We start from the raw sequence: 19,277 nt of genomic DNA, 5'->3' as shown, positions 1-19,277 counted from the left end.
TGTCCTGGTGGCAACACTTGAGGGTGTCCCCAGCTGCTGCTTGGGGCCTGGTGTTGCCACCAGGGGTGGTTGCCATGGGGGGGCAAGGTGGCAACCAGAGCTTGGAGAGCGCCAGCAGGACTCATGGGGCCACCCGTGCCAGACACCATAGACAGCCAACTGCAGCAACATAGAATCATAGAATCATAGAATGGTTTGAGTTGGAAGGGACCTCAAAGATCATCTAGTTCCAACCCCCCTGCCATGGGCAGGGACACCTCCCACCAGAGCAGGTTGCTCAAGGCCACATCCAGCCTGGCCTTGAACCCCTCCAGGGATGGGGCATCCACAACTTCCCTGGGCAACCTGTTCCAGTGTCTCACCACCCTCATAGTAAAAAATTTCTTCCTGAGATCTAATCTGAATCTTTTTTCTTCCAATTTAAAACCGTTTCCCCTTGTCCTATCATTACACTTCCTGGCAAAGAGTCCCTCCCCAGCAATTCTATAGGCACCCAACATGGGTTGCTCCTACTCACCAGTGAGGTGGCCTCACCTCCAAGACCGTGAGGCTGTGTTGAGTGTAAACCCCGAAATCCAGGTGGTTATTAATGGCCAGCAAAAGCTTCAAGCCACTGTGGCAGCCATGCCACGGCCCAAGGAAAGCGGGTGCAGGACAGGCAAGAGAGGGGTGTTGCTGATCAGTGCTGTCACTTGTGTCTGCCGCAGTGGTCTGAGGACGGGCGAGGTGTCCTTGTCCACACCGAGCTGTACGAGGAGGAGATGGGGAGGAACAAAGAGCTCTTCCCAGAGCTGGCGGGTCTCGGCTGCGTTGCGGAGCTGCAGGCCTGGCTGCTCAGCAGCGGTTTCACACTCAGCGGGGCAAAGTAAGTCACCAAATCTCATGACCAACATCGTGCTGCAGCGCAGTCAGGATCACCATGTGAGGAACAGCCACCAGCGAGGCCTGGGGCTGCATGCAGGAGCGTGAAACAAGGTTGGGAGGAAGGGATGAGCATGGGATGGGAGATAGTAGTATGTTGAGAATCAAGGAGCTCAGCTTGTAATAATTTTGAGAGCTGCTTCAAGTTTAAAAGAGCAGATAAACCAGAAAAAGCATGGACAGGGAAAAGCCTGAAGAGTCACAGGGCTCATGGTGCACAGGGGCATGGCACCTATGGCCACCCATCAGCCACTATCAGTGGCCACCGGCCATGTCAAGTCCAGCCAGGGAGCTGGGCCAGCATGGCCAGGGCGGGAGCAGTGAGGTGCCAGCCAGCCCCCAGCACGGCCACACTGTAGCCCAGTGTTATTGCTTGAGAAACCCACAACAATTCATTATCATTTAGACAATTATTCTCTCACCCCATGATCCCTTCCCACCCAGGAAGGGGAATCGGGGAAAACAAGGAAACCCGAGGGTTGAAACATAAACAGATTTAATAGGATAAGGCTAAATAATTATCATTAATAACACTAAAGAACCAGCATTGATCCTGATACCAATATAAAATGCACGAGGAGTGTCCCCATCCCGTTCCACGCCAGGGAGCCGTGCACTCCCCGCAGGGACAGCCCATGTGGGACACTGCCAGCAGGAGGAAGGGAAGGGCTCAGGGCAAGGACTTCTCAGGGGGGCAGCCATCAAGGGAGAGGGAGAGGGAGAGGGAGAGGGAGAGGAAGAGGGAGAGAGAACTCCTCAGCAAACTCCTAATTTATACTGAATGTTCATTTCATGGTATGAAACAACCCCGTTGGCAGCTTGGGTCAAGTGCTCGGGTCTCACTCTTCCTCATCCCCACTCCTGGGGAGCTCAAAAACACTGAGACCTTGAAACCTGCACCTTAGAGCTGGCACTAAAGTAAACATATTCACCAATTCAGACACCAGAGTCTTCTAAAAGTGCAGTTTTCCCAAGAACCAGAGGATAAATCAGTCCTGTGTCGGTCAAACCAGGACATTCAGGCACAGACCAGGGGAGGGCACAGACCTCGACCTGGCCGTGCCCTGCAGCTGGTTTCTGTCCTGCAGGGCCAACACGCAAGTGCTCCTGTTGCAGCACCCCACTTTCCAGAGAGCGCAGCCCACTGCCAAGGAGCCAGGTGCCCTCAGAGGCAATGCTGGCCTCTCCACCAAGCAGCAGAAGAAAAGGAAGAAAAAGAGATACACAAGGAGGCTGTGCCCTCCCCGAGGGGCCACGTCGCAGGACACACTGGGTGAGCAAAGCTGGTGGCTGCAGCCACACCAGCTGGGCTGGGCTGGCACAGGCTTTGTGGGACTTATCTCAGGAACGATGCTGGTCTAAGCCTGGGTCCGTGGTACAGCAGGGTGATCCCCAGCCCTTCTGCTTCTCCCAGACGGCCCTGTGGGTAGGTGATGTCAGAAGCTCTGCCACTGGTGAGTATTCATCTGGGCATCATGACGCCCAGGCAGGCTCTGTGTGGCTCTTCCCTCCTGCAGCTGTTCTGTCCCTGGGATGTGGCCATGGATCATCCCTGGCTTTTAGCCCACCAGGCTCAGCTCAAGGGCACAGCTCCCCTCCTGGCAAGGGTGACATTCCTGCTCTGCTCCAGGGCTGCTCCAGCCCATGAGCAAAGCCCTGTCAGGGAAGGGACTGTCAGCGTTGGGCTCTTCTTGTACCTCTCCAGGACGACTGGCACGCCTGCGACCCCTCTACCAGTACATCAACTTTGACATGCCAGAGCTGATGCAGCCAGCAGCAGAGGAAGATGAGGCCCCAGAGGTGGCACCGCAAAGCCAGGTCCCTGCAGCCCCCAGGACAGCAACTGCTCCACAGCTGGAAGGTGAGCTCCAACAGGGTTCACCCAGCCCCTGTATTCCCCAGGGAACTGGCCTTGTCCTGCCTGCTGGTCCCCATAGCTCATCCTCCCAGAAATGGAGGCTTTGCCTTTGCCTGTGCAGGCTGTCACCTTATGTTGTTTCTTCTGCCCTTGCCCCTACTTTTAGAGAAGCAGCTTAGACGTCTCTGGGTCACCATTTGCAGCAGTTCTGCCCTTTGGTTTTCTCTTGAAGCTCTTTGGTGGCCCAGCCAAACTAAGCAGGACCTTTCCTGCTATGACAACACTCTTCAGTTGACTCCACAGTCTCCAGGGCCCAGAGCTGTCTTCCAAGACTTGGTGGGACAAAACTATGGCTGGTGACAGGCCTGTTCTGAGCAGGAGGTCAGGCTGGACCCAGAGCAGTCATCCCACCTACGCTGCTGGGACCCGGCATCCTGCTGGTGCAAACACTCCGCCTGTCTCCGAGGAGGTGGCCCTGCTGTTGATGCACTCACTCCTCTTGCAGGTACCTGGACCAGCAGCGCCGTGGAGATCCCAGCCCCAGGAGCAGATGACAAGTTCATGCAGGTTGACATTGACAGGATGCTCAGATACACGGCTCACCTGGTGCCACCGCTCTTCCCCCAGTATAAATAGTCACGAGGCTTCCTGCTGCCTGCTCCACTCCTGCAGCCTGACCTGCAGGGTGGCCGTCGCCACCTGGCCCAGCTGTGGGCTTACTGGGTTTTTATGCTGGTTGCAGAGAACCTGATTTGCCTAAAAAAAAAAAAAAAAAAAAAGCAATTTTTTCATTCTAAAATGTAGCTGCATGTCACTTGGCCTTAGGTTGCAGGAGCTGTCATTCCTTGCGTGAAGGGCAGGAGGCTGGGGAGCAGCCTGGAGATCACCCTGTGCAGGGGACACAGGAGGGGACGAGCAGCACTAGCCAGGGGGTGTTCCCACTACATCTGCGTAGGACAGAGAGGGATGGCACGGGGGAATCCAGACTTCACAACAGGGATCTGCCTCACCCAAAGGAGCTCCTTTGGCCCTGCTCTGCCCCTGTGGGGCAGCTGGAGGCTGCAGCCTACGAGAAGCCTGTTTCACCTCTCCACACACTCCTAGGATGAGGTCTTCTGCTCATCCAGGAGCCTTGGCACTCTCCTTCCTCCCCATTTGGGTCTATCTGGAGATGTTTTGTGTTTCCTTCTCCTCTAGAAGGAGCTGTACTTTGGGACAAAGACAAGTTCTCAGTTCAAGGAGAGCTTCAAAACAGCCCCAAAATTGGCATGAAGTAAGCTAGAGCTGTTCTGTCCAAATGAAGGCAGTGGCTTCCAGGTGAGCTCAGAAGACATTATCTCACCTGCTTTACATAGTACAGAGACAGCAGATGTCCAGAGCTAGAGCAGGAGCAGCAGCCCTGTGCCTGCCAAGGGAGGCTGGCAGAGATGCGGGTCCCACTGCTCCACCTGCTAGATCTGGGAACAAGTTGGAACCATTTGCTTTCTCCATCCAGCTGACAGGAGAGCTGAGACTGCGCAGGGCACAGGAGCAGCTCTTACCCTTTAAATCAGCATGTCAGGAGACTTGTTTCCATCAGAGTTTAATGTGTTGGAAGTAAATATCTGATTTACACACTGAGCAAAGAAAGGGGTCCCATCAATGCTGTGGGGATTTTGCTTCTTACCAGCAATTTTCACAATGAGTCAGAGAAAAAGAGATCCCGTTTATCACAAAAGTTGACGTGGTTAAGTCCAAGACAGGCAAGAGGATCTCCCAAACCAGCTACACACCACTGCAGTGTGAGGACAACAGCAAAGAGGTGGGAAATAGATTTTTTGGTGGGACTTACTTTCCCTTGGTGACAAATAGGTGACACTTGCTAGGACAGCACAGAGCTGCCTCCTGCTTTTTCCGCACCTGAGCTACCCAGCTGGCAGCAAAAGAGGACAGAAGGAGGGAAGGGCTCAAGAGGTCCCCAGCCCCAGCTCTAAGTCTCCTGTTCATATTTATTAGGATGCTTTCAGCTTGACCCAATCAAACACGAGCACACAGCTGCATAAAGAATGCCCTCAACAAACACAACTTTTTATTTCTGTAGAAAACAAGATACTTTTCAGGAAGGACAGCTTATGAAACAGCAGTTTGCATGTTAATATACATAAATACACAAGATTACAATTTAGTGGGAAACACATTTTAAAAAAGCTTTCAAGTACACAAAATAAGTGTAGTAACATTGGACTATCCCTTCCGCATACCTGCCTCAGAGAGAAAGGTTTCTCAAATGGAATGAGCTTCCACCCAGGATCTGCCAACAGAGCTCTCCACTGGACAAGCTGCAGGAGGGTGTAAGGATGGGCAGGGCCAGAGGGTTAATTAATATCCAGTGTTTGAGATTAAGAGCAGACTTACCCATGGCAGCTCAGTCCCCATTCTCTCAACTATCAGGATGTGTGTAGTGTGACAACGACCCCGCAGCACGGTAAGAGAGCTGCAAGAGGCAGGAAATACCTTCCAACTTCCATCTTCAGATCCCTGGAAGGTTCATGCTGTACAACTTCGTTACCCACCGTGCCTGGAAATCCCGTGACCCCGGGAGGCGTTTAATTAACAGTCACAGAAACGAGACGGTGGCCCCGCAGTCACGGCCCCAGTGCTGCCGGGCTGTAAACACAACCGACGGACACAGAACTTATGGAAAAAAGCTGCTGGATGCCGGCAGCCTCTTGGGTAGAAGGAATGGTGTCGACAGGTGTGGAAGAATTGCATAAATCATCACAGACTTCCTGAAGATTTTTCCTGCCAAGACACTGTCAACGCAGATTTTGTAGCATCATTTAAATAAAATACCGGTTTAAATAAATCTGAAAGACATATGCCACGTGCAGGAAACCAAAAGGCTGATCCTAATGTTACAAACTTTAATCCTTTGTCCTATAGGAGCTTGGAGACCTCTTACATCACTAAATTATTTCTTAAAATTTTACAAACTGAGGAGTAAAACTTAATCAGTCTCCAAAAGAGAAGGAAAAGGCATCTGAACAACAGATACTCCCTGATCCTGCTTTACGTGCTCTCCTGTTAAAATTGTTAAAAGAAGCAACCTATGCAACAGGGGCTGTGTCCCATTTCCGAGCTGGGCTGTGGCAGAGATCCCATGCTTCACTTCAGCTACTGCAAGTGCAAAGGGCAATTCAAGTTTTCCTACCAGTCTCTAAGACAAAAATTAAATGTTTGCAAAACCAGAAACATTTAAAACTCTTTAAACAATTTAAATCAGAACACGACATATTGTACACATTAAAAAAAAAAAAACAAAACCAAGAAATTCAGGTTATTAAATAAGGATCTACATATCTTAAAAATGGAGAGGCTTTTATGTTACAGCCAGAAGTGTTAATTGTCCTATCCTCCAAAGCAGGAAAGTTCATAAGTTATTTCTTTGCAGCGCCTCGCAGAGGTTTTGATTGGCATCTGGTTCCTCGGTCATCACCTCCACAGCCTCCCACTCCCCTGACCTGCTGGATTTCTTGATGGCCTCTACTACGCTCTGCATGTACAGACCATCTTCAAAAGAGGCTGCCATGGAGACAGGTTTATGATCCCACGTCCGACGGTCATCCTGCTCTTGGAAAGACTGCCGCAGCGCTTGCACCATGTACACCATGCCCTTTAAGTAAAGCAGCGGGATGTCTTTAAATCCCATATCCAAAAGGCCCTTGTTGACAGGTAAAGAGTCTGTAAACAGTAGTTCTTCTTGGAGAGCGGTGTTTTTCTGTCCATACAAGTCCGTCCCACGAGCGATGAGGCGACCGGTAGACCCCACAATCATGACTTCATGGATGAACGATCCAGGCATGTTGAAGTTGAGAGTCACCGTGCAACAGACCCCCTCGCTCATTAGCATCTGGAAAAAGCAGAAGTCATCGCTAGTGACGTGGCGAATCCCGCTTATAGCTGTGTTCTGCTTCACAAAAGTCTTGAGCAAGCCATGGACCTTCTCTGCTCTCCTGCTGATGAGGTGAGTGAGGAGGTCAATGATGTAGGTGCCCATCGTATGCAGACCACCCCCTCCCATCAGCTCATCACAGATCCAGTTGTACTTGTGGCTGAGCAGGCTTCCCCCATAAACGCGTACGTCGCAGATCATCACGTTGCCCACGTAGTGTTCTTCTATCAACTGCTTCATCTTCACAAAGGCGGGCAAGAAACGGAGAACGTTGCCAACAATGCTCATCAGCTTGGGGTAATACCTGGCAGCTGTGACCATCCTGAAGGCATCCACAGAGGTAGCAGCTTTCTCACAGATCACATTCTTCCCTATTCCTGCATCACAAGTGGAAAAAAAAAAAAACCAAACCAAAAACATATATAGCACACAGGAGCAAAATGTGCTCAGATGCCCCAAAGGTTTTCAAGAAGTGGTTGTTTTTTTTTTTTAAGAGTCAGGCTTTCCTGCTGCAATTTCAAAGGCAAAGGTCTTGGAACTAAAATGGGAATGCCAAGGGAAGCAAGACTCGGAGCTGCTTCCAAGATGCTCTGAATCCAGAACTGACAAACTCCCATGGAGCGAAGTTCCAAATAAAGAGAGAGTTTTTACATCATGAAAGACAAATGGCCAAGTGGCATCACATGGCATCAAAACAAGATGCAATCTGCATGTTGTAGCTATAAAATTATTTGAATGCCTGTACAGCCAGAGGGAAAAAAAAAACCAGTCACATACCCTGTGGGGAAGAGGTGAGTAGAGATTTGATTTGCACTTTGTATTTCACCATCACTATGAACTTATTATTTTAAATACATTAATAGAAATGGGACATACAAGATACTTATTGGCCTGTGTACAGAACACAAAAATTAGATATAATGTTTTGGTAGGTGGATTCTTAGTTTCTGGATTAAGCATAGTTAATTGGAAAGCAAAGCAGTTCAGTCTGCACATACAGCCTGCTCATACGATTACCCTGCAAAGGTGACAGTGACACAGATGAGAGCTGCACTCACAAGCTGACCCCCTGCCTTTTTACTCCCACTGATGCACTTCATCTTGTGCTCAGCCTGGGCAGTCAAGAATTCATTTTTTTTAACTTTAAAGCAGAAATAAAGTCATACAAAAGAGCATCCCAGTACAAACTTCAATCAAATTCCTACATTGGGTGCTCTGCTGGTATTCCCTCTTCCTCCCCCATCTTTTCTCATGACATGGATTTACTTTTCCCATATACAGCTGTTCTGATAAAATACTTATCTACACATTTTTTAGTGTAACAACCAGGGGTATACCTAGAAGCCCCCAGCTGTTACCTGGTGATGTCAGTCCTGAAGGCTGGCAATGTCATCCCACAGTTTCTGCCAAAAGAATCGCAGGAATCTACCCAGGCATCTTAGGCACTTCTCTAAAAGCTGCTCCTTACCCAGGAGCAGACCACTCCCTGCTCAGAACAGCTTTTAATCAACTCCCCGATGAGAAGACACCAGCACACGGGCTTAAATCAGTCTCTGGCAGAAGCGCAGCAGGCAGATCCCACGCTGCAGCTCCTGCTCTCAGCGCTCCACCTCCCGGCTGCGAGGAACAAGCCTTTCAGGAACCCTCCGAGCAGCCCAGGGGCCAGCCAGCTCCTCGGCCAGGGAACTACAGCTAAAGAAAACTCAGACCCTGTATTTCTAATAGACACATGCAAAATCTGGCCAGAAAACAATACTACGACAATTTTTAGCGGTCTCTTCCAATAAATCTCCTAAACAGAAGATCTAATGAACACAGAGTAACGTCAAACTCCCCAGGGACACCCTGGCTGCCCCCAGCTAAGCCCCCGTGTCAGGGACCATTTCCAACTCTCCCACCCCCAGTTTTGCTGCCGAGAGGAGGCACAAAGCTCTGTCCAGTGCTCTGCAGGGCAAGCCGAGTGCCTCTTGAGACGCTTGAGCTGTTCCACACTGGGTGGTCGGTCACACCAGTGCCCTCATTCTGCCACCCCCATGCCCACCCTCACCCCAGCGCTGTGCTCTCTCTGCCTGACACCTTTTTGGGGGTGGCAGTGCCACAACAGCTCGGAACAGCCTTCCGAGCACTGCCAGAGTGCCAGGATGGAGACACCCTGAAATCTCTGGGATGGTCCAGCAGTTGCCCCCAGCGGGATGTGCCCCCAGCTGTCCCTAAGCTCACACAGATGGCTGTGAAGCAAGGACAAGGGCTGAGCCAGAGATGGCTACAAGGTCCCCTACCAACATAACGGCCATACCTTCTGCTTTCCAAGAGAGCAACTTACAACCCTGTTTTTCTCACTATTAGTTTGGTAATGAATAACCTGAACTTTGTACCATACTGTTTTCTTAAATCACCACTGTAAAATTTTCTGTTGAGGTCCCACCAGCTAGGAGACATGAATCATGGAATCATTTAGGTTGGAAAAGACCTTTAAGATCATCAAGTCCAACCATTAACATGAGAGCCCCCATGGAGCTCTGCTGCTCCTCAGACAGTTCTGTGAGCCAGTTCAGCTCACCAACTGATCCCAGTTTAGAAAGGAAAGCTTCCTCTTCCCAAGCAGGTGGGTTAGATCAGCTCACAGGAGGACCTAAACCTATATGCACACCTGGGAGGAAGGAGATGGGACCATGGAGTTGGGTTTCCCCACCTTCGAAGCAGCAAGTGAGGACAGCAGCAGCTCTGCTGCCTGCGACGAAGCTCATCACAAGCTGTCCTGCCAATATGCCTCAGGGTCTCCTCTGTGCACACCTCAGAGCAAACTCTGTTTGCGGGGAACACATTGGCTTCTCCAGACCATTGCTCCACTGAAATCCTCCTAGGATGCCAGAGAGAAAGAGTCAATCTTCCTCAACTTATCTTGTTTTGTCCTTAGCGAGGAACTAGGCTGTCCACCCTGCCTTATGCCATCCAGTGCTGCTTCACATCCTGGAAGATGGACGTTTCTCTGCCAGCAGTTACACAGTAACTGCAGTTACCAGCTTCAAGACTCCGCGGGCCCTGCAAGCTCTGTTCCTTGGGAAGTGCTTCTTGCTTTCAGTGCTGCATTCATTATTGCTGGGTGTGAAATGAACATACCTAATGCAACCAGCCAAGCAGCGTGAGGCTGTGTTGCTCTCTTCCAACTCTAACACTGCTCATGACAGTAATTAATGCTGAACGTTAACTACAACTCTCAACATCCCTGAGAAAGGCAGTGCTCAGCGAATGCACAGGCTGACAAAACCAGAGTGCAAGGACCTGGCTACACAGCCCCAGCCAAAGCACCTGAGAAACTACCAGACCTGACCCTGCACAAACTCTGCTCCCACAACACCAAACCACCTCTCACCAGTGCACTTCCAGGCAGCTGCGCCCTTCACAACAGTCATTACTAGCTCTGCACACTGGAGAAACTACTCTGATTTAAAGTCTTGCCCCTCTCTGTAAGAGTTATAATGTTGACTCCAACTACTAAATGTATTTATCCCATGTAAATATGTCCATTGAACTGAAGCTCCAGTTCTTTACTCCCCTGAATAAGGTCAGATGCACCTAGGAAGATATGCAGCTGGCTGCTGGTGAAGCATACCAGACCATTGCTATGTCCACTGAAAGAAGTTGGGAGTGTGTGAGGAGTCTTCCCAAATCCCAGTCTTCCTGGCTGCTTCAGACACACTTGCTTTGGGAGCCTCCCAAAGAAGGAACGCTCATTTCTAAACACACTCCTTCATTTCATTTCTTGTTTGCGTACAGTTTGAAAAGACCTCTGTGCTACTGGTGACAGAGACGGGAAGCACGATATGCAAAGAGCACTCACAGCATGCTTGTTCATCCTGTTTCAAGAACAGGAAACCTGGATCTGTCACAACACAGAGCAGTGACAGCACCCTTTCTGACTCCTTCCTTCATAATTAACGTATACATGGCTGCAATTTGTAGGGACTCCACAAAATCAGGGGGTCAAACAATTTAAATCGCACAGATGTCTTAAACAACATAGTCAACCATCATAAACCAAGAGAGACAAGTAAGAGGTTCCTTTGTAGCTGCTCCACAAACCATCTGTTTGATGGCAGGGCTCAGTATGCACAGCACCATTATCTTGCATCCCAAAGAACTTTTACTCTGAGGACTTGGCAGGTTCTGCCTCCCTGAACACTGCCTCATGCACAAACATCCCATGTTTTACATTCCACTCCAGCCAGTAACTCTGCTCTGGGCTCACCTAATGCAAAGGTGGATGCATTTTAACTGTGGGACATGAACCACAACGCAGACGTTTTGTGAAATTAATTTAGTTCCCCCGAGATCAAAAGAAGCACAAATTTTAGGATGGCTTCTTGCTTTGCCTGTTGTGGAGATAAACCGTAAGATTACACTGATCTTAATTTGAATTATCCTCTGGGCTTTGATCTGTTCTGTCTAGTTCATGAACTCAGTCCAGTGTTCCTGCTTTGTCCCTGCCATGCCAAAGTTGTATCTCGGCTTGTTTATGGATGCCTGTTAGCAAGAAACTTATGCAAGCAAATTGTACTGCCTGGAAAAACTGGGTGTCTCTCTCTCCTCTCTGCCAGCAATAAAAATATAAACAGATTTAAAAATGAAATTTAAAAAAACCCCGAAGTATAAAAAAGTATACAAATAAGTAATAAAAGTGTAACCACTTAAAAAAACCCCAACAAACAAAAAAACCCCAACGAAACAAAACACACAAAAGACTGTTATCACTACCTCACATCTGATCTTCCCTAAAACCCAGTCTCTGGGCTACTACACACCAGTCTGTTATCTACAATTCACAGCCTACAATTCTCCAATTATAAGCATCACTATATCAATGTGAACTTTCTGAGAAAGCATATTTTCCATCTTTAGCCCTGTCCTGATCTGTGTTCCTTCAGAATGCTCAGTCATGGCAAGCCATCCAACACTGGTTTAAAATATGCCACGACACACTCAGTGGCAGATCTATAAATACCATCATGACAAACCTAGAAAGGTGAAAGACAAGGTCAGCATGGTATCAGGTCTGAGATGCCTGCATTGGTTTGCAGATCAGAACAATTCAGGACAGACAGAAGCGAAGAATAAACTACCTTTCACTACTTCACCCATCAATTTCCCCAGCCTTTTCAGCTTTCCACTTATCTACACTTGCAGTCAAGCACACATAGCACCTCTGTACCTCTGCACCAGCTTTATCTCCCTTTCCTCCTCTGGATAATGCCATCTTACAGCTTCCCAGCCTTTGAAGAAAGAATCTCAATCCATTTCAGTTAATAATTCACCAGAGAAGGTTCAATCCTCTCCTTTTAGCCCACTTGATCATCAAGAGCCATGAGAACTAGTGAAACAATTACTACCTAACAAGGGTGTAAAAGAACTTTTAGCATCTTTAGAGATAAATTCTAACTCACAGTTCAAATATTAAAAAAACCCGGAATACCTTAAATTCAAAGGACAATACTCTAATAAGGTAAACAAACAAATCTAACAATGTGAAAAAGAAAAAGAGGGAAAAAAGAAGCCTGAAATCTCTCTCTGCCTATCTTAGTGACACTGCAAATGTTTGTGCAGGGAGTTGTTTACTTCCAAAACAAATTACTGTAGAGCAAAGAGGCTAAAAACAACAAACCACCCTGGCTCACGTGGTCTGAGATATTATCCATCCTAAAATTAACTCATGTGGATCTCCTGTAAACACAGCAAAAATATCACGCTTGTTATTTAGAGAATTACAGGCAAACTCACGCCCACGCTGCACTAGATGAGAGGACATTAACACTACAAAGTCACACGCTGGAGAAGGAAGAAATGCCAGGATGCCCGGGCAGTTGGCTCCCACCTCCCTGCCCAACCAGTTAGGGTTGTCCCTTCTCTCCCAGACATCTTTAACCCAGCCAAGAATCTTTCTGGATTCCTTCTGCTGTCCCCAAGATCTCCTCCTTCCCCCCCCAGCATCTGTCCTCCTGCATCTGGTGGAAGGATTCCTCCAGGAAGTCTGCACCCAGGACCCTGCCAGCCTGCTACCAACATGGGTGACCACAGAGAGCTTCAGGCGGTGGCCAGGGTCACAGCAAGCTGGCTGAAAGCAGCACCTGCAGAGAATTTAGGTCTTAACTCAAAAGATTCTACTGAGTGCGCGCAAACATTTTTTTCAAAGGTTTTTAGCTTTCAAGTTTGGTTTTATTTGTGGGGAAAACAGAAAGCAGAGCTGAACAACGCTCCCACCCCAAGCAAATCTTGGTTCCCTACTGCAGTTCATGGAAAGATTTGAAATATAGCAGGTAACTTAAGTTGTTTGAGGTTTTGTTTGTTTGGGTTTTTTTTTTGTTTGTTTGTTTTGTTTTTAAATGGGCATAAAGCATTTTGTCCCCTTATCATCATCTCTGAAACAGCTCATTTTTATTAAGACCTCCCCACCATAAGTTCAGTCTGAAGAAGCAATGGGATGTTTTAGCCCAATTAGTTCAAGTATGCCAAAGCTATAAGCAACTATAAATAGTATTTTTACAAAAAATTCTAGGTAACCTTTCTTGCAGGTGGCACTACTGATTCCATACCAAACCTTTAGCACTGCATTTGCACATTGGTGCAATCAGCATGGTGCTGAGGCAGCAGATTCAAATTTCAATCTGCCAACAAGCTATGGGGTTTTGGTCCAACTCCAAAGATAAAAAGGTACCTAGAGCCTTCACAGCAATTTGCCGTGTTAGTGGTGGAGGGATATTGATGCAAACCAAATCTACGTCCTGGTGCAGCAAGACATCATCAGTCCGACTCGTACAGAAGGAGATGTTCATTTCCTCTGCCAGCTGTTTGGCTTCCTCCTCTGTCTTCCCCCAAAGTGCTTCGATGGAGAATCCCTCTGCTCTCAGCAGGGGCACCAGGACCCGGGCAGTGCTGCCAGTTCCAAACACACCCACTCCAGGAAGCATTTTCATTCTGCATTCATTCAAGCACCAGGGTTTACACGTAGGCCTTTGATAAAATGTTCAGCTTCTCAGCTTTCCGTTCCATCCACAGTTCCTAAAATGTGAAAAGCTGCAAGTCAATACCAACAAAAGGCGTATTTTGACATCAACTGCATCTAGCCCAAACCCTAACTTCTATCCTTCATATAGCATGCAAAATTTTCAAAGAGCCTCTTGGAAAAAAAAAACACAAACAAAAACCAACAACAAAAAATAACCCTCCAAAAATGGCAATCCCGAGAGAACTGGTATTAAGGGACAAATCAAACATTCTATTGCCGAAAAATAGAAAGAGAGCAGCTTGACAAAGTCATGAGCATCTCCCAAGCTTCAAAACTCAGGAAGCACGTAGAGAAACACACACAAGCATGGTGGGACAAGCCTGAGACAGCCAGGCACAAACTGGGAGTGACAGGAAGTGTCAAGGGGACAGGACACGGAATCTATGGCACCAGCAGTAAAAGCAGTGCTGCTGTAGTTCTGATGATATAAGTTTCTAAGTGAGATAAAGGTTTGTGAGATGAGGTAATACCTTTTATTAGACCAACTGAGATAGCTGGGAATAGGCAAGCTTTTGGACACATACATCTTTCTTCCAAATTAAAGACATGAACTGAAAACAGCTACTTGAGGTTTAACAATTTTATGGCAAATAGCTGAGCCACTGCAGAGAACAGCTAGAAAATATGTCCTGGGGGGGATACCTGGATTCACTGAGCTTGGTCAGCCAGGGGAGGAGAAGGCTACAAGGAGAGGCAATGTCAGAGTATAAATACATAGAAAACAGATCTCAGAAAGGAAAAGGGCACTCCTCTAAGTCCACTGTGGGTAGTTAGAAGTTTTACTTAACTCGGGACAGTTAAAAATATCTCCTTCTGCCCCATGCCATTTAATCTCCAGAGATGCAGCATCTTGCACAGAATTATCATATTCCCCACATACACACATTTGGTTAAGTCACACTTCTCTTGTTCTTTTAAGTAATTCCTGGTAAATTAATGCCCTTGGGTCCCCACTTGCCAGTTTGTCTTAAAACTGTTTCTGGCCACAACTGGCTGAACTGCCTTTAGCATTCACTTGAGCACTAACTTTGAGGAGAGATGTCAGAAGTCTCCTCAATCTGTGACACTGCAGCAACCTACAAGCTGGGTTTTGTTCTGTACCTTTTTGAATTCTTACATACTACACCCACTGTTGACCTTTTTTGAACAATTTTCTTTAGAAAGAAAAGGTTTTCTTCATTTTATAAACGTGACAAATTCAATTTTCTTTAGAAGCTTATTATGAAAAAGCAAAGACCATGTTGCAAAGAGAATTGGTACCAACACCAGATCAACATCTTTGGAAAAAATCCCTATAAGCAACAAGGATCGTGATCTGTTTTGGAAAGAGACACAGTCACACATCTCCCCATCCTAAAATACTCACGCTAAGTTATAACACATGAAAGCAAACCCCGACAGCAGCAGGAAGGCCTGGCACGTAAGTCAAACTATGCACAGTGCAAATGCTGTGCACGTTACCAGCATCTTCTTCAGCTGGGAGGTACCTACACCAACCAGCGTAACAAAACTGCAACCCCAGCTGAATTTCTAGGTATTTTTGTGGTAAAAACACTAACTAGGAAACAGAAACAGCAGCACTTTTGAATATTTCACAAAACACACACAAGTGTTTACAGATGCTATAACACAACTTATGAATTATTTACTGAATTAATTCAGTATGTTTATTGCTTGTTCTGTGTGATGTTAGATTTGCAGTGACACAAGCATAGTCTGTCTCTGTAAACAAGAACAAAGTTCATTTGCAATTTAATGAACTCCTCCGACACTTAGCAAAACACCCAGATAATGATGGTATCAAAAGGATCTCGAAAATATTTACTATTCTACATAAAAGGGTTAATTTACTGGCATGAAAGATGGCTTGTATTCAGGCTTGTTTTCTATAAATGACCCAAATAAAAATAAAGTCTTGCAGCTGGATGGGCAGTAAGTGTAACTGGTGAAGTCCCCACACGTCTGTATTTGGCAGTTTACAGGCTGGAAGAAGAAAAACCGCTTGCAGTAAAGAGTATTGTCTTCTTTTGAACAGACACAAGTAAGCAAGGGGGAACAGAGACGAGGTTGGTGTGGGGCTGCTTGCCCCATATTGCACAGATGTGCTCAATGTCATCAAAATTACACAACATGACAAAAAGTTCAGAAAAAGTTGAATTCTTTGAAAATGCTATGAAGAGCACACTGCCGCTCAGATAAGCTGATTTCTGTAATACTCACTTATTTTAAGTTTTACGTTTTTTCTGCTTCCCATCCAACTGCCTCTTAAAAATCTCAGTCAGGCAGAATTCATTTTAAACTCATTTATTCCCAAAATGTAACGTGCTGCTGTGTCTCTGTCTCTAGCAGCTATCAGCACAAACCCACAAAAGCTAGTGATTTACTACCACGGAGACCAACTCCCGAGGATACAAGAACTTAGGACACCAGCTCACCAGTGGTACCACAACAAAGCAATTGGCCAACCCAGCCTCAGCAATGACTTGTAGCAAGGCAGCCACACTCTCGGGATACAAAGACATGGCTTGAACAGTTTTAGGGCCCAGCAGGGCTTGAGATCCCCCAATCCTGCAGCCGCGGAGTGGCACGGACCAGAGGCCACTCTTCTCCTTTCTCACCTGAGAGCCACCTGTAGCCACTTATTCTCTCTCCAGCTTTTCACCACCTGGGAAGTCCCAGTTTGTGAGGACAGTCACACTGGGATGGATGTGGATGCTGGACAGCAGCGAAAACACAGTCCCTGCACGGAGCAGGTAATAGAGCGCACATGGCGTAGGCAGGACTAGAGTAAACGTTGAAAGAGCTGTGACAGGAGGTTCAACAAGAGGTTTTGAACAGGGGCACGTGTCGGTACCCGCCCCACACACACCTCACAGACACACTCAGGCACTGGGAGATGTGACATTCCAGCCACTGTATCAGAACGTGGCCACAGCTGAGGAGAGAGGCAGCTGTAATTAACGATCTACCAAGATTGAACAGAGATCCCAAAAGAACAGCCCCCTGCCACCGCAAAAGTCCCGAGAGCTCTGTTCTCTGCAGCTCTATGTGCATTTCTGATACTTCTCTTCTAAGGGCTGGAGGTGGGAGGGAAGCAGACTGGAAACGATGCAGACAAAGGTGATCAAAGGCATACAACATCTTCTACGTAAGCATGACCTAAGCAAGCAAAGATTCCCCAGTCTGGGAAGGAAGGATGTCACAGAAGGTAATAGAGTCATGAGTGGCTCAGGATTGAGAAAGACCAATTTTTCATTGTTTCTCCCAATGCAAGAACAAATCAAACGGAGCTCAAAGGTGGCAGGATCAAAACAATCTAAAGGAGGTGGTTCCTTGCACCAAGCTTTGGTAAGCTGTGAAATGCCTTGCTACAGGATACTGTGTGCATTAGCCATTTACAAGCTGTCAAAGGGAAAACTGGACAATTTCAAGGACTCCGCTGGGCCTCACTAAACATGCAGAAGTCACAACTCACAAAACAAGTAGCTGATCCAAAAACTACTGAAAACTAGATTCAGCCGAACATGGAAATGGCTCTGAGAAAGAAACATCTGAAACCATGACCAACACCAGTTTAGAATTAGGTACAATTTCTACATATTTACTCTAGCAGCAAGCAAGCCTCAAACCTTCAAAGAAGTCTCACCAAATTAGTTACATAAATCATGAAAAGCCTTTTATAAGCTAATCTTTCAGAAATTAAAATCCTCAGGCATCAATGTTTCTCGTGATCAAACACTGGAATGAACACTTTTTTGAGGACCCTCTCATGGAAACACCAGAAGTCAGGGCTTTTATCTGGAAGTGAAAACCAAACTGAAAGAGGTACCTCACATGTCAGGAGAAACAAATCAATTTCCCTTCTAGAGAGATGAAATCATCAATGCCTGCAACATCGTTCTGAACTTCAATTTTCAAATAGAGACACTTAAAGCTTCTTAATCTTGTTGCTAGCTGCCATTCTTTTTTGTGGTGCCAAAACACTTCCATTCTTGCTGAATTTCATGGCGAGCTAGAAGTCCCATCCTCGAGTCACAGAAAGGAGCTGTTTGACTCTTTTGGGATAGAAAGCAACAAGCATTTATGTGACCCAATGCAATGAAAAACCTTACGATTCCTACAGGATTCAATTCAATTCCACATTGAAGCATTCAGGGAGCTGGTAAGCATAACACTGGCTTTGCAGAAGGAGAAAGCAATTCATGCTTCTCCAACTCATCCTAAAAAATTCCACTCTGGTTCCAAAGCAGGTGAGGCACATGGTGGAGGAGCACACCAGAAACAGGGGCACTGTTTTCATCCCACTGGTTGTTGCTGTTGAGTTTGCAAAGAAAGGAAAGACAAGTAACAAGGGCTGTACAAGTAACAAAGTTGTTACTGGTTGTGACATCCTCAAGGATATTAAGACTGCATGAGAATCTTTGATAAAATCTACACGGGAGATTCTCACTTCGTATTAGGGTTTTTGCACCAGTGACATTACTGCACTCCTCTGAAAACGAATGCTACCCCAGAACTGTCAGTTCTGCAAGGACTCCAGCAGAGGTGACCAAAATGCTGGTACAGACTGCAGGCATCACACTAGAAGCCAGCAAGGTCTCTGCAGGAATAGAGCCGAGGAACTTCACTGGTCCACCCTGAGAAATTGGAGGTCACCTCCTATGTGAAATCATTTTTTCCTGTCAAACTGTTCATCCAGCCTCCTGGCACACATACACCTGAAGCCCTCTACGGTAATGGTTCACCTCAAAGAGACAGACATGCTTTTTTTACTAAACTTGCTTTTAACTCCGTGCAGGCAGGTTGTGTGATAACCTACACGTCCAAAGGCCCGAGCAGCTCCCACCACACCTCAAGACAAGGCCGGCGCGGCACTCTGTCCTTCCTGGTCTGGATGAGACACGGCAAAGGCTGATTCCCGGCAGGCAGCTTCCCGCAGGTACCGCCTGAGGTCACAGGCGGCAGCAAGGGGTGCCAGGAACTACAGTGGCTGGAAAATCGTGGAAACCAAAACGGTCCTCACAATTATCACTGCGCTGCAAAGCTCCAGGCAGGTACACGGCAGCCCTGGGGATGGCTCCGTCACGGCCCACGGTGCTCTCTGCTGACCAGGGATGCAGGGCTTGGGCGGCTGCTCTTTGTGTGGGACTGGACAGGGCGGGCCCTCACCTCCCGGGACCGGACGGGCAGGGCCTCCTGCCTCGCCCCACCGTACCTCAGAGAGCTGGACGGGGCAGGCGCCGCCCTCGCCTCACCGGGCAGGCCCCCGCCTCGCCTCACGGGATGGGGCAGGCCACCCCCTCACCTCAGGGAGGCGGGACGGGCAGGCGCCCACCCCTCACCTCAGGACGCCGGCCCATACGGAGGAAGTCGTCCCCCCGCCGGGGCCCCTCCCCGGCCGCGCCCGGCACGGCGCCCTCAGACAGGGCCTCGCCCCCCCAGCCACCAAAGCGGCCCCGGGCCGGGCCGGGGTGCGGGAGTGGCCCCGAGCCGCCCTTACCTGCCGC

The 19,277-nt window shown here is 47.8% G+C and overlaps 1 protein-coding gene across 1 annotated transcript in view; it reads right to left on the bottom strand.

Annotated features, from left to right (window-relative positions):
* Positions 1 to 4,818: 4,818 nt before the first annotated feature.
* Positions 4,819 to 19,277, bottom strand: part of GFOD2 (glucose-fructose oxidoreductase domain containing 2) — a 15,180-nt gene continuing 721 nt past the window's right edge. The window contains exons 2-3 of the mRNA XM_014947556.1: positions 13,420 to 13,763; positions 4,819 to 7,087 (exon numbers count right to left, since the gene is read on the bottom strand). Coding sequence (XP_014803042.1) covers positions 6,189 to 7,087; positions 13,420 to 13,678 — 1,158 coding nt within the window. The 5' untranslated portion in view covers positions 13,679 to 13,763 and the 3' untranslated portion in view covers positions 4,819 to 6,188. The remainder of the gene's footprint in view (positions 7,088 to 13,419; positions 13,764 to 19,277) is intronic.

The sequence above is a fragment of the Calidris pugnax genome, unplaced genomic scaffold, assembly GCF_001431845.1.
Source record: "Calidris pugnax isolate Ruff unplaced genomic scaffold, ASM143184v1 scaffold30, whole genome shotgun sequence".
NCBI lineage: Eukaryota > Metazoa > Chordata > Aves > Charadriiformes > Scolopacidae > Calidris > Calidris pugnax.
Note: the sequence above shows the minus strand (reverse complement) of the source record. Positions and strands in the feature narration are given on the sequence as shown.